Source organism: Mustelus asterias, chromosome 20 (genome assembly GCF_964213995.1).
Source record: "Mustelus asterias chromosome 20, sMusAst1.hap1.1, whole genome shotgun sequence".
Lineage (NCBI taxonomy): Eukaryota > Metazoa > Chordata > Chondrichthyes > Carcharhiniformes > Triakidae > Mustelus > Mustelus asterias.
In genome coordinates, this window is record NC_135820.1 from 80464608 (window position 1) to 80485018 (window position 20411).

Here is a 20411-nt window from a genome sequence, read left to right on the forward strand (position 1 = left end):
CCTGCCTTGCCCGTTTCCACTTAAGCCCGTTGAGGCAAAGCCCTTCAGCCTTCACTCTGCTCCCTCACTCCGCTGCCCGCTCACAACGCTGCCCGCTGGATAGAGCGGCCTGCTTTTCAAAGGAAAAAAAACTTCCCAGGTGTCACTGGGGCCTACTTCCGGTTTTACCCTCCCAGCTGCCTGAGAGAAAAAAAAACATTCCGAAAATAGAGTAATTTAAAAACACTTCTTACCCACTCGCTCTCCTCTCCTAAAACACCACTCTAGCTGCTCCACTGGAACAATGAGCATGTAGCTTCCGGAAAAATCCACCGGGTTCACTAATATCGATTAAAGAAACAAACCTGTTGTCCTAAGTCAGTCTGACCAATAAGTGACTGCAATGTGGTTGACTCTCTAATGACCAAGAACTCGACTGTAGTGAATGCAGCATTGCCACCTTTTCAAGGACAATCACTGCTCAATGGGCAGCACAGTGGCACAGTGGTTAACACTGCGGCCTCACAGCACCAGAGACCCCAGGGTTTGATTCTTGGCTTGGATCACTGTCTGTGTGGAGTTTGCACGTTCTCCCCGTGTCTGCCTGGGTTTCCTCCGGGTGCTCCGGTTTCCTCCCACATTCCAAAGATGTGCAGTTTAGGTTGATAGGCCATGCAAAATTGCCCCTTAGTGTCAGGGGGGCTAACAGAGTAAATATGTGGGGTTACGGGGATAGGGCCTGTATGGGATTGTGGTCGATGGGCTGAATAGCCTCCTTCTGCACTGCAGGGATTCTATGATTCTAAGTTGCCAGTGACAACCGCATCCAATGAACGCACAAAATAAATTCCCAGCCGTATTGTCAAGATGGGAAGCGGTTCAATGACTGGTTTGATACAGAGAATTTGAACAGACTGATTACTAACCAGAAAGAGTTAACAGCAAGAGTGAGCAATGTAAACCTGCAGCCAAACAGGAAGCAGGAAATCTATCCTTTCACTTTAAGTCGCTGCATTGTTCTGGAGATGTTTGAAGTCTCTCTCAGTGCAGTGCTGAACAATGCCAACAGACAGAAGCCACTGGAAACCATTGTTTTGTCTAATCCTGGAGAAAACGACATTTCCTGAGATTGAATTTTTCTAATAATTCTTGGAAGGAAATAGAACTTGTCCCTTGTGACCACTTCCTGAAGAGTCTGAAGTGCTCGGATACCGCTGGGCCAGATTTGAGGCATTTGCCTTTGAGGGGAAACCCTCCCTGGACCTGGTGTCTGAGTGGCATTCCAGATGGTAACAGTGATCTCTGATTTACGTCAAGCAGTTTGATGCTAATCCCTATGTGAATGGTGCTGAATGGGGCTCAGGACATCTCTGCGGATGGTCTGAGAAGTGGAAATGAGGTTATCTGGGTATTTCCAATGTCAGCTTCAGCTCTAATTATCCTGATCGGAAGTTTTGATTACCCAGGATATTCATGTTCATGACACGGGTCATTCCACAGGCTCGGTGAGACCGTCAGAACGATGATGAGATGTTAAAATTTACTCTCGGGATGTGAATGTCACATCTAAGAGTGACTATTCCATGTTGTTCAGAGGAGGTAGTAATAGGATTCCTTCTTGAAACGCTGCAGTTTTGAAATGACACTAACCGAATGTCTTGCTCGGTTACTTCAGAGGACAATTGAGATTCAACCATGTTGGTGTGAGTCTGGAGCCACATATAGGCCCAGATTGGGTAAGAAAGTTTCCTTCCCTAAAGGACAGCGATGTGTGTTTATGGCTCTCCAACAGTGTCCCAGTCCCTCTTACTGAGACCTGCTTGCTACATCCAGATTACTCAAGCTGGGCTCAAATTCTCAATCTGCCACAATGAAATTTAAACTCACTCTCTGGCTGATCTGTCCAGTAATATCCAAGCTACCTTACCCTCGAGGTACAGGCAATGCTTAACGCTTTCCTTTATAAATGATTTTTCTTTTCAAAACTTGGATGTTTGCTGGTAAGGGCATACTTGGCTTGCCACAGAGCAAGTACCATCCATCACACACCAGTAGCAGGCAATAACCATCTTCAATAAGAATAAATTCCCCAGACACCCAATGGCATTGCCATTGCTGGATCCTTCCAATTAACATCCTGAGGGTTAGCATTGACCAGAAACTGAATTGGACCCAGCCAGATAAATACTGTGGCTACCAGAGCAGGTCAGAGGCTGGGAATTCTGTGGAGAATAACTCACCTCCTGACTCCCCAAAGCCTGTCCATCATCTACAAGGCACAAGTCAGGTGTGTTGCAGAATGCTCTCCATTTGCCTGGATGAGTGTAGCTCCAACAACAAGAAGCTCAACACCATCCAGGACAAATTAGTCTGCTTAATTGGTACACCATCCACTAGCTTAAGCATTCACTCCCTCCACCACTGATGCACAGCGGCAGCCGTGTGTACCATCTACAAGACGCACTGCAGCAACTCACCAAGGCTCCTTCAACAGCACCTTCCAAACCCGTGACCTCGAGCACCTAGATGGACAGTGGCAGCAGATACCTGGGAACCACCTGGAAGTTCCTTTCCAAGTCACTCACCATCCTGACTTGGGAATAAAGCGCCGTTCCTTCACTGCCATTGGGTCAAAATCTGGGAACTCCCTCTCTAACAGCACTGTGGGTGTACCTACACGTCAGGGACTGCAGTGGTTCAAGAAGGCAGCTCACCACCACCTTTTCAAGGGGCAATTAGGGATGGGCAATAAATGCTGACCCAGCCAGCGATGCCCACATCCCATAAACGAATGAAAAGTCGACAATCCTACAGTGCAGTCTCAGTATCTCCCCCACTCCTTTCTTCCTGCCGGGTATTCTGCACTATAGCCAGGCAATTTGAAAAAACCAGCACAAACAGACATGGGCTGTAATAATGGAAGTGTGGTGTTGTGTAGCAGATTAGATTGTTTTGTGTTTGTTTTGAAAAACACGATATGGGCTGAATGAGAACTGGATATTGTCTCTTGAACTGACATTTGACATTTCAAAGAATGGTTTCCTGAAAATAACATCAGCCTCTGGGCAAAAGCAGTGATTTGTTTAACACTGTAAACAGATAAAAGCAACTCAGAACTGAATGTCCCATTTTGTGTTCTCTCTGCTTGTCCTGTTTGCAGACTCTCATTCTTGTATTTTTGTAATGTTTTTAGATTTCTTCAGTCTGTGTGGCAGTGTGGTGGGGCCATTCTGTTACTCACGGAGAGGCAGCTCATTGCCTCACTCTGAGCTTTCCTCGCTCTTGTTCCTCATGAGGACATACTCTCTCCAATTGCCAGCTGAGTCGATGCTTAGCTATGCTGTCACCGAACATCCTACAATGGTGAACTAAATAGGGCGAGAAGAATAATAAAACAAGGTGGAAGTAGACATCAGGCAGCCTGATTGGAGGTAACTTCCCAGCACCCGTCAGTCAGTGAGGGTAATCTGTGGAGGTTGTGGTGTTTTGAACCTGGAGCAAATAGAATGCAACATTCCACTTCCTTATGTTAAAGACACTATATAAACGCAGTTTGTATATTTGCCAAACACAAGACCCTGAAGGGCGCTGCTGAGAGCGGTAGTGATCAATCTGTGTTAAGCATGGCTCGCTGTGGTTCACGAACCCCACTCTGCCACAGGAACGCACTGGCTGGGAAGGTGCACAATCCAGCTCTGATTGCTCTGGGCACTCTTCTCACCCAGCTCAGCTTATCGTTTCTGCTCAGCTTTTCAAAGTTCTTTCAAGCAGTCATCCTCCAGAGGTCACTGCCGTCAATAACTGTCTCGTTATCTTGTCCTAAAGCCCTCCTTGTGGTATTTTGGAAAACTAAATATATTACATCTACTGGTGCCCCTTTATCTACCCTATCAGTTATAAGACCATAAGACATAGGAGCAGAATTAGGCCACTCGGCCCATCAATCTTGCTCCGCCATTATATCTTCAAAAAATGAATACATTTGTCAAGCACAATTTTGCTTTCATAAACCCGTGTTGACTCTGCCTGATCAATCTATGGGGGGAGGGGAATTATCTAGCTTCCCCGTGGTGACATTTCCAGTGACAGAGGCAGCTCACCATTGGCCAACCTTCCAGTCCTGCCAATGTCTACGGCGTGCCCATCATGCCACTGGGGAACCCGTCGCAGGGGGTCACCTTTGGCAGGACCAGAAGATCCTGCCGGTGGGAAGGGCCGGAAAACCCACCCTATGATTTTCTAAGTGCATTTTTAAACCTTCCTCAATAATAGATTCTAACCCTGAACAGCCTGGCTCCAATGTTAAGGTCAAAATTATGTTACCCTGTGTCTCAGCCTCATTTTCGTACTTGAGAGGAATTTATCAAGTGCCTTCTGGAAGTCCATATAACTAACATCCACGGACAATCTCCAATGAATCACATTATCGACCTCCTCACTTTATTCAACTAGATTCGTTTGGCTGGATTCACCTGATCTGGCTCTCTCTGATCAGCTCATACCTATCCAAGTGGTCACTCACTCTATCCCTGATAACAGACACAAGTCAACAACCAATGTAAAACTATCGATCCTTGGTTTATCTCTCCCACTCTTTTGAAATTGTCATTCTAAGGAGCTAAAAATGAAATGCTATTGGAGGAGGAAGGAAAGTCAATTTCGTGATTAAATCCAGCAATTAAATGTAGAACTGATGACAGTATCACAGACAAAAGCTTATTGTGTTTAGATCAGTTGGGATGGATATGGGATAAGCTACTCAGCCTGACATTGTTGTCACAGTAACCGTGCTACATTGCGCGCTGCCTCAGATACACTTGTGTGGCTGCAAGATTTTTGGGGAGGTTAAAAGTTCACCTTAATTTGATCAGATGTCACTTCTGATAAAGTCAAGAGCCCTTCTTTCTCAAAATGTCATATTTCATTACACGACTCACTCATTCCAGAGTTCAAAGGTTCACAAAGATTTCATTGGCCACTAAAGATGAGATCATTTCTATTTAACCCCAGTCTCTCTGTGCATTGGCTGGGGAGTTACTTACAGTGAGGGCAGTGTGTTTGCTGACAGAGGCACGAGGGCAGTGTTCCCCTTGTTAATGATAAAAGACAAACAGAAATTTGTCCTGGAATAATTTTAACTGTTAGGGCTCAGTGGAATCTGGATTCCCTCCAGTATCTCAGCCATGTTGTCCACTCTGCAATGTGTGAGGTTAGACTGTCACGGATTCCACATTCTCCCCATGGCCATGTGCTTCTGAATGATGAATGTTGGGACTGGCGTGGTGGGCACTCAGGGTAGAGCCTGGTCATGGGAGGAGAAACCGTGAGAACATGCAAACTCTTTAGGACATTGCCTGAAAGGTGGAAACACTCATATCTTTCAGAAAGGGATTGGATAAATAATTGAAGGGGAATATTTTGCAGGGGGTAATAGGGTAAGAGCAGTGGGGGTGGGACTAATGGGATAGCTTTCCCAACGAGCCAGTATAGGGATGGTGGACCAAATGGGCCTCCTCCTTCTGAAATATGAATGGGAATAGGAGGGGGCAGCGCATTGATTGCAGAGGAGACTGGGCTGACTCAGAGAAGAGGGCAAACAGAATGACAAGGGACAATAAATCTGCAGTCTGTGATCGGGCTGCAACACTAACTACAATTCTGGAGAAGGATCATTTTGATTGCAAACATTAATTCTGCTTCTCCCTCCACGAGTGCTGCCAGACCTGCTGAGTTTATCCAGCCTTTTCTGTGTTTGTGTTGAGCGAGATTACAGGATGGGTTTGGTCAGGGTCGGGAAATAAAGATTCATTCCGGCTTGCTGAAATAAAAAATTAATGGCCTCATCTTTTTAGTTGAATTGCTCAATGAATGAGAGAAAATCCAGCCAGGTCACAGAAATAATTAATAAGCCTTACTGGCTGCAATTTGCCCGGATCTTAGAGTTTATTTTGTGCACTGTGGTATCCAGCCTTTGGAAGAGGCACTAACAATGCTTTCTGGGAGAGTATGAGCAGTGGAAAGAGGAAGGTCGGGTGGTGGGAGTGTGGGGGTGGGGGGTGGTGGGGGGGGGGGGGGGGGGGGTGGTGGATACCAGACACTTAACTGTACTTTATTTTGAAGGTGAGTGCCACCATTCACCAGGTCAGCTGTGGTAGTTTGTTTACAATATTGTGACGTGAGTGTACCTTTAAGAGGTGGTATTTTTCGAATCACGTTCTCTGTAGTTAAACAGCTTTGTTTTTTTTGTTACCGGGCTATTTGCTAGAAGTCCTTTTATTGCAGCTTCAATGGTTTAAATGGGGTTTTGTTTATTTTTACTCGGGGCCTCAGGTACGTTCTGGGATGTTTTATGACTCTGCATTGTTAGGAGTAAGAATGATTGACAGGTCAGGTGAGAGGAGCGCTTTCATTTTCGGTTTGAGCTGCGGTTTTAGTTTAGAAGGGATGTGGACATCAGACTGAAAGCAGTGTTTCTCTCTCCCTGGTATTGGAAATTCTGCTGGCTACTTTGAAGCAGGTCTCCTGGCCTTCCTGGAGTGAGAATTCTGCTGTTGGTGGTTTTCTAGTTAGTACCTGGAGCCTCTCTCTCTCCCTGCTGTTTTGGGAAGCTTTTCTGACGTGAAGCTTGTCTGTGTGTGTATCAGTAGAACTGCAGCACCCAATCAAAGGACAAAGTTCCAACATCACGTGAGCATTTGTATTTTCTGTGCTAAACCTGTGGCAAGGGTTTTGTTTATGGAAGTTGATATGGTTGGAACATTTCATATATTTGTTAAGGTTTACACAATATCATATCTTTTTTCCTTGTTTGTAATTGATAACAGTTATTGCTAATTTCCTTTCTATACATGTTAACTGTATTCTTAAATAAACTTTGTTTGATAAAAGCTCTCTCATGGGTCAGTTGAATCATACCTGGAGTGAAGCATCTCATGCTCACCCTCGCCGAAACCAAATTATAATCCAGGTGGGCTTCATAAAACCCTTTGGAGTTTCTGGCCTGAATTATAACAATATCTATCTAATTATTTTCTCAAATTTTTCTAACTGTACCTTTTAAAGTTGCGGGCAGGTTCTGTCAGGACACAGTTAATGTTTGATGGATTGGGTTGAGGGGCTAACACCTCCAATATTGCATTCTATTTGCTCCAGATTCAAAACACCACAACCTCCACAGATTCCCCTCGCTGACTGATGGGCGCTGGGGAAGTTACCTCCAATCAGGCTGCCTGATGTCTACTTCCAACTTGTTTTATTATTCTTCTCGTCCTATTTGGCTCACCATTGTAGGATGTCAACATTCCACTTCCTTATGTTAAAGACACTATATGAACGCAGTTTGTATATTTGCCAAACACAAACAGCAGTCACTTGGAAATGTATTGTCAATACAGCTGCCATTGCTGTGTTACCTGACACACCAGCAAAGCGAAAGAACTCAGAGCAATTTTAATGATCCTAAACCCTCAGGGGAACAAGTTGCTGTCTCCTGAAGCAATCTGCTAAACTGGGGAGAAATTTATCTTTTCAGCTATATTGGTTATGAGTTTGTTTCTTAGGCAATCCTTCATCTCTCTGCCACATGTGACAGAGTCACTCCTATCAGCAACTCACCTTTTATTCTTTATCCTTTCGCGGGATGCAGGCATCGCTGATAAGGTCAACATTTGTTGCCCATCCCTAATTGCCCTTGAACTGAGTGACTTGCTCGGCCATTTCAGAAGACAGTTAAGAGCCAACCATATTGTTGTGTATCTGGAGTTACATGCAGGCCAGACCATAAGGATGGCAGATTTCCTTCCCTGAAGGATATTCATGAACCAGATGAGTTTTTATAATAACATAGTGTCATGGTCACCATTACTGTTGAGAGATAGGGTTGCCAACTCTGGTTGCATGGATCCCTGAAGGTGTCATCACATGACCTCCCAGCCCCAACTTCCTCTCCAGCTATTGGTCACCCAATCTCCTTTCCTTGGTCAATTGGAAAGTGTACAGTTTGATTGGTTGGCTGACTGGATGATTTTTGACTGTCAACCTTTTTCCAGTAAGAAGTCTCACAACACCAGGTTAAAGCCCAACAAGTTTATTTGATAGCACAAGCCACAAGCTTTCAGAGCTTACCCCAGTCCAACGCTGGCATCTCCACATCAACCTTTTTCCAATCAGCAATACATGTAAAAAGAGTCAGCAAAATTGTTCAAAGAAGATGAACAAATGTCAGTTTCTTTGGCGCCCAGTCTATGATTTTCCTCCCCAGGTCTGCTGTTCCCCGACTTAATCTTTAATTCTTGCAGATTCTGGGGCAATCCTGGAGAGTTGGCAACTTTATTACAAGGGGGAGGCATGCAATCACTGGGCCCAGAAGTTAGACTGGTCAGCGAGATGCTAAATTGAGAGGCCTGTGGCGTGGTGAAGATTGAAACTCAGACCTTTTAAATGTGCAAAGACTTTGCTGTCAGGCGGTGTGTCTACCTGGTCCTCACCTAGACTCACCTGGTGAACGGGCAGCGCTCCGGAAGCTCGTGATTCCAAATAAACCCGTTGGACTTTAACCTGGTATTGTGAGACTACTTACTGTGCTTACCCCAGTCTATCTCCACATCATACCTGGCCCTCAGGTAGTGCTGAGAGGGGGTTTAATCGAGCAGGTTATTGGATGGGAGAAGGGTAGCAATCACTACTCCTGTTCCTCCTGGCTCTACAGAATGGGATTGTTTTATATTTATTAAAATTTTCATTACCTGAAAGTCACGTTAGCAACTGAAGAATGCTGAGGCCAGAAGCTCCGTCTCCTGCCTCACTCATCCTCGATCGATTGATTAATCGATCGATTTTAAAGTGGGTTTCTGTAGTGGGTGTGAGACCTCTGATTTACATTTCTTTAGCTGTTTTTAGGAAACTGCCGGTTTGCCGAAATAAAAGTCCCACTAATTCAGCAATTGGACCTATTATTGCATAGATCAGCGGTGGGTAACCTGCAGCCCGGGGGCCACATGTGGCCAATCAGGGTGCTGAGTGCGGCCCCACGAGACATTGTGTTGACCGTTGCCCGGGCGCCGGGTCGCCACATTCCGCTGATTTCCATCCGTGGAGTTTTTTTCCTGCCGGTCTGACTGAAGTGATTTGTACGTAAAGCAAGGGCGAGTGAAGTGAGGCGCGTGCTGATTGCTCTGTGAGAACTGTGCGCTCCCTCTGTGTCCAAAAGGTCAATATTTCCTATGTTTTTACCATTTGAAGTTGATGACAGTTCTATTAATAGATAAACGATGAAGCATTTTCTATAACTCGTTATGAAATATTCAGCATGTATTAAATGAATTTAATCTTTTCCATGGGGGCACGGTTAGTGAACTAGCCCGAGGGCCACTCGTTCAGCCGCTCACCAGCCCAGGTTACCCTGCATTGGCATAGATTGTATGTGGGCTGTGCCAACATGCAATCAGTACATAAATCGGTCCAATTTACATCCCCAAAAAATAGGCACAGGATGTTGAGATTTCTACCATTTGGATTCTTTGTACGTGAAAAAATGAGTGGATCCAGAACGCTGGGAAGTGTAAACCTCTGCCCACTTACCTGATTGGCAGGCAGGTAATCCTGGTTGGCATCAGTCAGACTCATGTACATATTGTCACCATCAAACTGTAAATGGAACAAATAAAACCATCAGCATTGGAGGAAGCTCAAACACACAAAGTTTCAGATCATTAACATTAAACTTTCCTGCTTCATGGGTGGCGGAAACCAAAAGTAACAACACACTTGCTAACTGACCCGCCCCAGCAACTGAATCATTACTTTCTCTGTAATCTACTCACTGAACACTTAGACAAGATTACCGAACCTTAAATAAGTCTGAATCAATACTCAGAGTTCATTAAGGAGCTGTGTAATTACTGCTTTACACAGCAAGGCTGAACAGCTTCCCTCCAAACATTTATCAACTGGGAGCTTTGAGTCCCAATTTGCCAGGATTCTCGCACATTAATCACAACAGGTGAATGAAGAAATGCTCCAGTCATTAAAAACTAAACACTGCGCTGAGGGAAACAAACCACAACCCTCACTGGATAGAGAATGAAATGTCAGGGCAATCCCACCTTCACACACACACACACACTGATACACACACACTCGCGCGCACACACACCCACTCACACACACACTGACAAACACACACTCACTCACATACACACTCACACACACACACACACACTCACTTACTCACACACACACACACACACACACACTCACTCACACATACACACACACACACACACTCACACACACACACACACACACTCACACACACTCACACACTCACACACACACTCACACACACACACACACACTCACACACTCACACACACACACACACTCACACACACACACTCACACACACACACACACACACACACGCACACTGATACACACACACTCGCGCGCACACACGCTCACACACACACTGACAAACACACTCACTCACATACACACACACACTCACTCACACACACACTCACTCACATACACACTCACACACACAGACACACACTTACACACACACTCACACACACACTCACACACACACACACTCACACACTTACACACACACACTCACACACACACACGCGCACACACTCACACACACACTCACACACACACGCTCACACACACGCGCGCTCACACACACACACTCACACACACACAAGCGCACAAGCACACACACAAGCACACACAGACACAGACACACACACGCCAACTGCAATACGTTGTTTCATTTTGAAGAATTCCTGATATTATCACAGAGAGATTTTCCACTGAAGGATTTGTACATTTGAAACTGGATTGTGTGTCAGTGTTTCACTGAGGCAGCTGTGTGAATTAACCATTAGTGAACATCTGTTGCCACCAGTGTGAGGCTGAAATGAAACGGTCTGTCATTTTCCAATCCTCCACATGAGGCCATTCAGCCCCTATGTTTCTGCTGCTCTTTGTTCCACACCACAGCCAATCCCTTTAATTCTACTGGGAATATCCAGATCCGCATTTACACCAGATTACATCCGGCCCAGCGGGCCGCAGTTTAAAGATAGAGCTGTGACTACAGCACTCTGTGGCTGCAGTGCTGGAGCATCAGTCCTGAGTCTTGGACCCAAACCCGGGGCTGGGAGTTAACCCCAGAACCTCATGATCCTGAGGAAAGAGTATTGCCAATGCAGCCTCAGCTAATGTGTTAAACCCAACCCTCTCTGGTTGTGAAAGATCCCATGGCACTATTCCAAAGAACAGGTAAGTTCACCTCGTGTCCTTGCCAATAGTTATCCCTCAATCAACATCAGCGAAATAGTTTTCCTGCCCATTATCACATCGCTGTTTGTGGGATCTTGCTTTGCATAATTTGGCCGCTTCTTTACAACAGTCACTATACTTCAAAAGTACTTCATTGGCTGTCACATACTTTGGAAGGTGCTGCGGTCTCGTTGGGTGATATATCGATGCGACTCTTTTTCATTGTGTTACAATGAGGAAACCAGGAACCCTCCGAGCACAGTGATCTCTACAGGTTGCTGATATAATAGCAGCATAACTCACCAAGGGAGGAAAATGCCTCTGCATCTCTTTCACCTCTTGAACTCTGTGCTACTCCTCTTCCTCATCCTCCTAATCCCAGGTGGGATGTGAGGCTGCAATAATGTTCCTCTATCTCGTGTTTGTGGCTTGTGCCTCGCTCCATGTCAGCCCCATCTCTTCCAGTTCAGGCACCGCAGTCCTCCGCCATGTTGTTTTTGGCTTGCCCTGTTTACATTTCCCTGCTGGTGTCCAACTTATCGCAACCTTCAGTAGTCGCTCTTGGGAATTCTTAGCATCCGTCCCAGACGCCTCATCCATCGCTCCTTGATCTCAAGGGCAATGCTGTGGCATCCAGTCTTCTTGTACACAAGCTCATTGGAAATTTTATTGACCAGTCGATGGTACAGATCTTATGTAGACAGCTATTCTGAAAGGTGTTGACCATGCCATTCGTGTTTTGGGGCGGCACGGTAGCACAGTGGTTAGCACTGCTGCTTCACAGCTCCAGGGTCCCGGGTTCGATTCCCGGCTCGGGTCACTGTCTGTGTGGAGTTTGCACGTTCTCCTTGTGTCTGCGTGGGTTTCCTCCGGGTGCTCCGGTTTCCTCCCAAAGATGTGCGGGTTAGGTTGATTGGCCAGGTTAAAAATTGCCCCTTAGAATCCTAAAATGCATAGGTTAGAGGGATTAGCGGGTAAATATGTGGGGGTAGGGCCTGGGTGGGATTGTGGTCGGTGCAGACTCGATGGGCCGAATGGCCTCCTTCTGCACTGTAGGGTTTCTATGATTCTATGCCCATATCTGTCTGCGTCAGATCCATGCAGCAGGACTGAGTCTGATTTTGGCCTTTAGCTTGAGCTGTTTGGACTTCCAGATGGTTTGAAGTCTGCTAAATACACCCTTAGCCGGGCCTTGATGTCCTTCTTCGCACTGTTGTCATTGCTGATCAGGCTCCCGAGGTAAGTGGAGTCCTCAACATTCTCTAGCACTGCTCCATTGATGCTGATTGGAGGTGCTGAAGCGAAGTCCAGAGTGGGGTATCCTCTCCGCTATTCCCATCACCATCGACTGGGTCACGCGGCGAACAACATCAGCCTGTCCCCGGGGAATTCAGCGGTGACTCATTACACACCTGGGGGAGCTGGACTTTGCTGATGATCTTGCTGCCATCTCTTCAAGATACACCCACCTCCAGGAGAACTCTGACAGTCTTAGAGGTTTACAGCCTGGCAACAGGCCCTTCGGCCCAACTTGTCCATGCTGCCTGACAGAGCCAGCACGTCAGCAAAACAGACTCAACTTTGTGCAATTGACCCCGATTCATTTCAGTCCCTGGTTTGCTAAATGTCCCGAAAGTGACTGAGCTTTGGATCTGAAATTCCTTCTGGGCAGATCGAATCAAAGTGTGTTTAGCGAAATGCAGAATGCTGATAGGGTGGGAGGAGAGGAGCGGTGACATGGACCTGCCGTCTCTTCCCGTGCTCAGCAGATTTCTCGGCCTTTGGCCAAGTGTCAGTTCAGTCCCAGGATGCAATGCCTCCTCTTGTCAGTTTGGATTTTCTTTGTCTCTCTCGTGGAGATGATGAATTGAATTCAACTTGAATTTGGTTTTTGGAGTGAGTAAGGAAATGGATTCCAGTTTGCCCGCTCCACTCTGAGACTGGCTTTGGAACTTTAAATATGGTGTAAAAAATTTAAAAAAACTTTCTCATACTTTGTGAAATACAAAATAAAAACAAAAATATGATAATTTGAATAATCCTGACCTACTGAGTATTTCCCACATTTTCTGTTTTGAACACCATTATGTAGAGTCCAGCCTCATTACAGGAAACTCAGCTGCAGTTTTCTATCTTTAATAAGAACCATTCTGAGTCTGGGTTTCTGTTCTATTCAGAGACAGTGACCATCGATATCCCCCTAATAACGCACACACATTCTGTGCAGTTCTTCAGAACTCTGGTTTGGCCAGTGTGTGGTTTCCCTGACTTTAAGACAGTGACAGATATTGCAATTAAACTCTAGAATATCTTCCCTCCGCCACTCTGCCCCTCTATCTTCCTCCTTTAGGACATTCCTTAAAACTGATCGCTTTGACCAAGCTTTTGGTCAGCTGACTTAACATCCCCTTATGTGACTTAGAGTCAAGCTGTTTTATAATGGTCCCGTGAAGCCCCTTGGGATGGTTCATTACATTAAAGGCGTTATATCATTGTAAGTTATTTTTGTAAACACCAGTCTCTCTTTGAACAGTAATTTAAACTCACAGTACACATGACTTACACAAAGTGACAGCCTTTAATTTCTTGATTTGACAATCTCATTGGGTGCAATCAGTCATTCAACTAAGAAAAGTTTCATTATGATTGGGAATGGAGTCGAACACGAGATCAATACTGGTTACACACACGGTTTAGTCAATCTCTCTGTGGTCGCTACAAAGCCATTATCACAAAGCTGGATTAAGAGTGTGTTGATTATGATAATGATTATATTATGAGCATTCCCATGGAGGCAATTAGAATTCAGGCTCTCCCCAACTCCACTCTCTCCCTTAGTCCATTAGACAACTTAGATCACAGCTACTGTTCTCTTACTGTCAGTGTAGGCAGAACCACGCTGCTTCAAGATCATAGTCATGTTTTACCAGAATTACAGCCCAGCAATAGCCATTTCTACATGGCTGTGGCTTGGTGATGCTGATAAGACTCCATTTTATCATTGCTGCTGACTCATTTACAGAGAGGTTCTGTACAAGCGAATCGCAGTTCAAATCTGAAATTCATAATAAAACAATAATGGACAGGAACTGACTGCCTGAATGGACAGTGGGGGCAGGAATTTGCAGGGTGATTGGGAAGGAGGATCTGGGCTGGATTCATTGAACAGCTCGTTCAGTGAGCTAGCACAGGCATGATGGACTGAATGGCTGTAAGATTTTGTGATAAGATATACCGGTCTGGATTTGCACTGTGGTTCTAACTTGGAGTGTTGCCTAGGTAACCGTGGACCAACGCAGAAACTCCAGCAATAGCTGCAGCTTTAGAATTCAACAACAACAACAACATGGGAACTTTCTAAGTTTTAGCGCCGTTAAAACCCATTCGGCTGATCACGTCGATGTTTCTGACAGATTTCAAACTCACAGCAACACTGGAATCTCGGAAGTGAGGCAAAAATAAAGCCCATCGCGTTCACTATCTCGTTGCGATAACCCCCACAAGGTCCATGGGGAATCACTGATTAATCTCCCTGAAGGGCTCATTGAGTATGAGTTCCCCTGGTAACTGGAAGTGGCCCGTCCAGCTGGGAAAGGCAGGCCCAGGACTGGGCCTGCTGAACTGTAATCCCAGACAGGGTCTAGTGTGTGTACACCATGGCAGTGGTTGTAATTTGCATTCTGTAATAAACTGTGTTCCTTTCCTCCCTGAGTCATTGCACGTGATAATAGATTACATAAGAGTTGTTCACAGTGTTCAATTTCTATTGGGTCAATCTACGACAGTTCCAGGTGTGAGATGAGGAACATCCCCAGTGGTGGAGAGCTTTGCAAACTTGTTTCTCCTGGGCATGCTCCATTCACCACTTCATGTCTTCAACTACTCATCCTCTGCATCCGAATGAAATCCACCTCATTTGAATTTGAGTAACAAATTCCAGTGTTTCAGTCAGGACCCTGTTCCAGGCAGTGACCATTTGTTTACTCCACAGATTGGCTTTGTATTTGCCTCCTCTCGGTGGAGGCTGTGATGTGTAGTTCCACTGTTCTGGACAAGATGAGACACCTTGTTACTGACCTGTGCACCATTCCCTCAATCCTGTCTCTGTCCTGAATCACTGCTGTCTAAACAATTACATTTGCTCTTCAATGTTCTTCGTCAAAAACTCTATCCCACAACTTTGCCCGCTTCTGTAGGATGATGTTCCTTTTGCCTGATTCCTCTTGCTCCTAATCTACCAATTATGCTGTCAGACATTTGAATGGACCTATCTTATATTAAGTTGATCTTTTTCTACACCCTGGCTATGAGTGTAACATTATATTCTGCACCCTCTCGTTTCCTTCTCTATGTATGGTATGCTTTGTCTGTATACTAATACATGTGACAATAATAAATCAAATCAAAAAAATCAAAATTTATATTATCAAAATTATTATTTTAATAAAAGCAAATTACTGCGGATGCTGGAATCTGAAACCAAAAGAGAAAATGCTGGAAAATCTCAGCGGGTCTGGCAGCATCTGGAAGGAGAGAAAAGAGCTGATGTTTCGAGTCCAGGTGACCCTTTGTCAAAGCTCTTATTTTAATACCCTTTCTTGCAATGAAACAATAGTAGTTGAGAGATTTAAGAAGTGAATCTTCTGAACTTTCATTGAGATATGGTCATAATGGCAAAGAAGGCCATTTGGCCCAGTTGAGTGAATGCTGGCTCGCCACAGAGCAATCCTCTGAGTCCCACTCCCTGCTCTATCCTCGAAATGCGACAACTTTATTTTCCTCAAATGCCCATCTAATTTCCTTTTGAAATCATTCATTGTCTTTTCCTCCATCACCCTCGTGGGCAGTGAGTCTTTACCACTTGCTGAGTAAAAGCATTCTTGCTCACATTCCCCCTTCATCTCTCACCCAAAATATTAAATCTTTATCCGCTGGTCCTTCGACCATCAGCCAATGGAAACAGTGTTTCTTTGTTTAGCTTATCTAAACCCGTCATAATCTTTTGCACCTCAATCAAATCTCCTCTCACCTTCCTTCACTCCAAGGAGAACAGTCCCAGGTTCTTCAACCCAACCTTGTAACTGAAATCCCCCCGTCCCTGGAGCCATTCTGGTAAATCTCCTCCCGCAGCCTCTCAATGACCCCCACATCCTTCCTGGACACAATACACTAACTGTGGCCTCACCAGAGCTTTCCAAAGATTCACCACAACTTCACTGATTTTGTGCCCAAGATTCCCTGAGCTTTTTCAATGCCGTGATAAGCCATTCTTTTGGAATGTATGTCACATTTGTCAATGTATCTCTGGATTGTTATTACATCTAAAAGTTATGAAAATGTTCATGCAGTAACATGTCTTGTCTTTGGCAGGTGTGCAGGGGCCAGTGGCTATGCTGAGTGTTTTCTGTGTGCGTCTGGGGAAAAGGCATCATCGGAAGGTGAGTTCCTGTCACTATATTCCCTGGTGGGGGCTGTAGTACGTGGCTGTCCAAATCGTTTCACCATAATGCAAAAACAGGCAGAGCCTTGTCACATCTCCTGAAGACATTCCCAAACCATCCTGCATTTTGAAATGCACTAGCTTGCGACACAGCAAGATCCCATCAACAGAAATGAGATGGATAAGCAGTTCATTTGAACAAAGAAGAAAGAACAGTACAGCAGAGGAACAGGCCCTTCGGCCCTCCAAGCCTGCACCGATCACATTTTCCTTTCTAAACCAACCGCTTATATCCCTCTGTACCCCATTTGATCATCTGCCTATCAAGATAAGGCTTAAATGTGGCTCACGTAACTGCCTCAACCACCTCACTTGGCAGTGCTTTCCAGGCCCCCACCACCCTCTGTGTAAAAATCGTCCCCTACACATCTCCACTGAACCTTTCCCCCCTTACCTTGAACTTGTGCCCCCTTGTAATTGTCATTTCTGCCCTGGGAAAAAGCTTCCAACTGTTCACCCTATCCACACCCCTCAAAATTTTATAAACTTCTATCAGGTCACCCCTCAGCCTCCGTCTTTCCAGGGAGAACAATCCCAGTTTATTCAATCTCTCCTCATAGCTAATACCCTCCATACCAGGCAACATTCTGATAAACCTTTTCTGCACTCTCTCCAAAGCCTCCACGTCCTTCTGGTAGTGTGGGGACCAGAATTGGACACACCCTATTGTAGAAAGGATATTATTAAACTAGAAAGAGTGCAGAAAAGATTTACTGGGGTGCTACCGGGACTTGATGGTTTGAGTTATAAGGAGAGGCTGGATAGACTGGGACTTTTTTCTCTGGAGAGTAGGAGGCTGAGGGGTGACCTTATAGAGGTCTATAAAATAATGAGGGGCACAGATCAGCTAGATAGTCAATATCTTTTCCCAAAGGTAGAGGAGTCTAAAACTAGAGGGCATAGGTTTAAGGTGAGAGGGGAGAGATACAAAAGTGTCCAGAGGGGCACTTTTTTCACACAGAGGGTGGTGAGTGTCTGGAACAAGCTGCCAGAGGTAGTAGTAGAGGCGGGTACAATTTTGTCTTTTAAAAAGCATTTAGACAGTTACATGGGTAAGATGGGTACAGAGGGATATGGGCCAAATGCGGGCAATTGGGATTAGTTTAGGGGTTCAAAAATAAAGGGCGGCATGGATAAGTTGGGCCGAAGGGCCTATTTCCATGCTGTAAACCTCTATGACTCTATTCCAAATGTGGCCTAACCAATGTTTTATGCAAATTATGGAATAAAAATTTGCCAATTTTTATACTCGATGCCCTGGCTGATGAAAGAACGCATGTCATATGCTCTTTATATTCTCGGCTGAGGGAGGAATGATTTTCCAAGATCCTCTCTGAGGGTGCCCAGGCATCACTGACAGGTCTATCTGAGGGTGCTCTGGGATCACTGATAGGTCTATCTGAGGGTGCTCTGGGATCACTGATAGGTCTATCTGAGGGTGCTCTGGGATCACTGATAGGTCTATCTGAGGGTGCTCTGGGATCACTGATAGGTCTATCTGAGGGTGCCCAGGGATCACTGATAGGTCTATCTGAGGGTGCTCTGGGATCACTGATAGGTCTATCTGAGGGTGCCCAGGGATCACTGATAGGTCTATCTGAGGGTGCTCTGGGATCACTGATAGGTCTATCTGAGGGTGCCCAGGGATCACTGATAGGTCTATCTGAGGGTGCTCTGGGATCACTGATAGGTCTATCTGAGGGTGCCCAGGGATCACTGATAGGTCTATCTGAGGGTGCTCTGGGATCACTGATAGGTCTATCTGAGGGTGCCCAGGGATCACTGATAGGTCTATCTGAGGGTGCCCAGGGATCACTGATAGGTCTATCTGAGGGTGCTCTGGGATCACTGATAGGTCTTTTTGAGGGTGCCCAGGGATCACTGATCGATGTGTCCGGCGTTTGATATCTGCCCTGAAGGATGGTGGGCTGCAGTCCTGAAATGAGTCTTGAAGTCACAGGCTGGAATTTTACCATCCAGTCCACCACGGGAATCAGAGCGGGCGAGGGGCAGACAATGGGAAGGTCCGTTGACCTTGGACGGGATTTTGCGGTTTTGAGACGAACGAGGCTGTAAGATCCCACCCCATGGTGTTTTGACATCAAGGTGAGAGAGATACCAACAGAAGGCGGCCAGAGCGAGTTGCAGGGGTTTGTTGAATGGTGGCGGTCTGTTTCCTACCAAATTGTCATTTTTGGTGAATAAGTTGCAGTTTCTAACGTGGAAATTTGCCTTCACTGATTCCAAGCAAAAGACTATCCTGAGAGTTCAATAAGGGCAAGCGGCCAAGCTTGGGAAAGGCGGTTCTTAAAGTGGTATCGCTGTGATAATGCACACATTCCTGTTAACTCATTTATCTGCTCAAAAATGTGCAGACTGATCACAGATGAGAAAAGAGAATGGGTCAGATTAGTGAATCTTTCAAATGTTTACACTATCATCATAAACTTGACCCAAAGGACTGTCCTCATGGCCTTATGGACACAGTGGCTGGAATTTTATCGGCACGCCCGCCTCGAGGCTTGGAGAACGGCATTCCCTATTGGCCTCGGGCGGGATTGTACGAACCTCGGGCGGGACCGTACGAACCTCAGGCGGGACCGTACGAACCTCGGGCGGGACCGTACGAACCTCGGGCGGGACCGTACGAACCTCAGGCGGACATGCTGGTAAAATTCCGCCCCATCTAGACTCTAAAATAATGCACATTGAGCCTGGCAAACTGACCAATGTCTCAATTCAATATTTGTAACGATCCTCAAGGAGCAGGGAGTAAAGAAAGGTCAGCTCCGAAAAAGACCAACATCAATTTTTTGAACTCAAAATAAACAATGCCACATCTTGCTTCTCTGAGAGTCAGTTATAGAGTTTCAGCATCTGTGGGGGCTTTTTCTCCACCGTACGCATATCTGTGCTGTACACTGGGTAGCACTCTGATACTGGCGGGCGGTGAACTGGGTGGTACAAAGTGAATGGTTTCCTTGGCCATTTGGAAGAGAGCTTGTTTGGAACCAATATTAAATTAAACACTTCTCCCCGGAGCTGCTGGAGGCCTGACTGCATCGTGACCTGGTCACACTTCAACACCCAATTCCTAAAGAGATTCAATGTTGAGAGTCAGCCTTTTCTAAAGAACAACCTCCTCCAAAGAATTTGCCAGCAGCAGAATCCTTCTGCAACTCTTCAAGATTGTTCAATTACTCCAAGCATGCCTCAGCGTTGAGTAGTAATCATTCTCAGGCACTCCCTCACTGGCTCTCTGCTTAAGTTGATGCCCAAATATTGAGCTGTCCAGAGAGAATGATGGAGCCGCTGACTACTGTAGAAATTAGAAAGGAGAAGTCGCTGGGGAAAGTGCAGGTGCCTGGCTCTGATTGGGAGCTCTTTCAGAGAGCTGGCACTGACATGATGGGCTGAATGGTTTCTGCATCCTGCCTTCAGGAGATGGGGGGAGAAACTGGAGGACAAATAAATAAAAGTGAAAAGATCTCTCTCAGTGAGAACTCTGTTATCTTGAGTCGGGCGTGAAAACCAACATGAACAAGAGAGAACCTTACAGGCTTTATAGCGCTGTGCGTATCTGGAAAAAAAACAGTTGAGATTAACCACAAACCTTCCTGCAAACCACCCCCCCCCACCC

General features: G+C 45.7%; 1 protein-coding gene across 3 annotated transcripts in view; it reads right to left on the reverse strand.

Annotated features, from left to right (window-relative positions):
• tox2 (TOX high mobility group box family member 2) overlaps positions 1 to 20411 on the reverse strand; it is a 186593-nt gene that overhangs the window by 82134 nt on the left and 84048 nt on the right. For all 3 annotated transcript variants that reach the window (XM_078236953.1, XM_078236951.1, XM_078236952.1), the window contains exon 2: positions 9559 to 9624. In XM_078236953.1, the coding sequence (XP_078093079.1) occupies positions 9559 to 9624 (66 nt within the window). The remainder of the gene's footprint in view (positions 1 to 9558; positions 9625 to 20411) is intronic.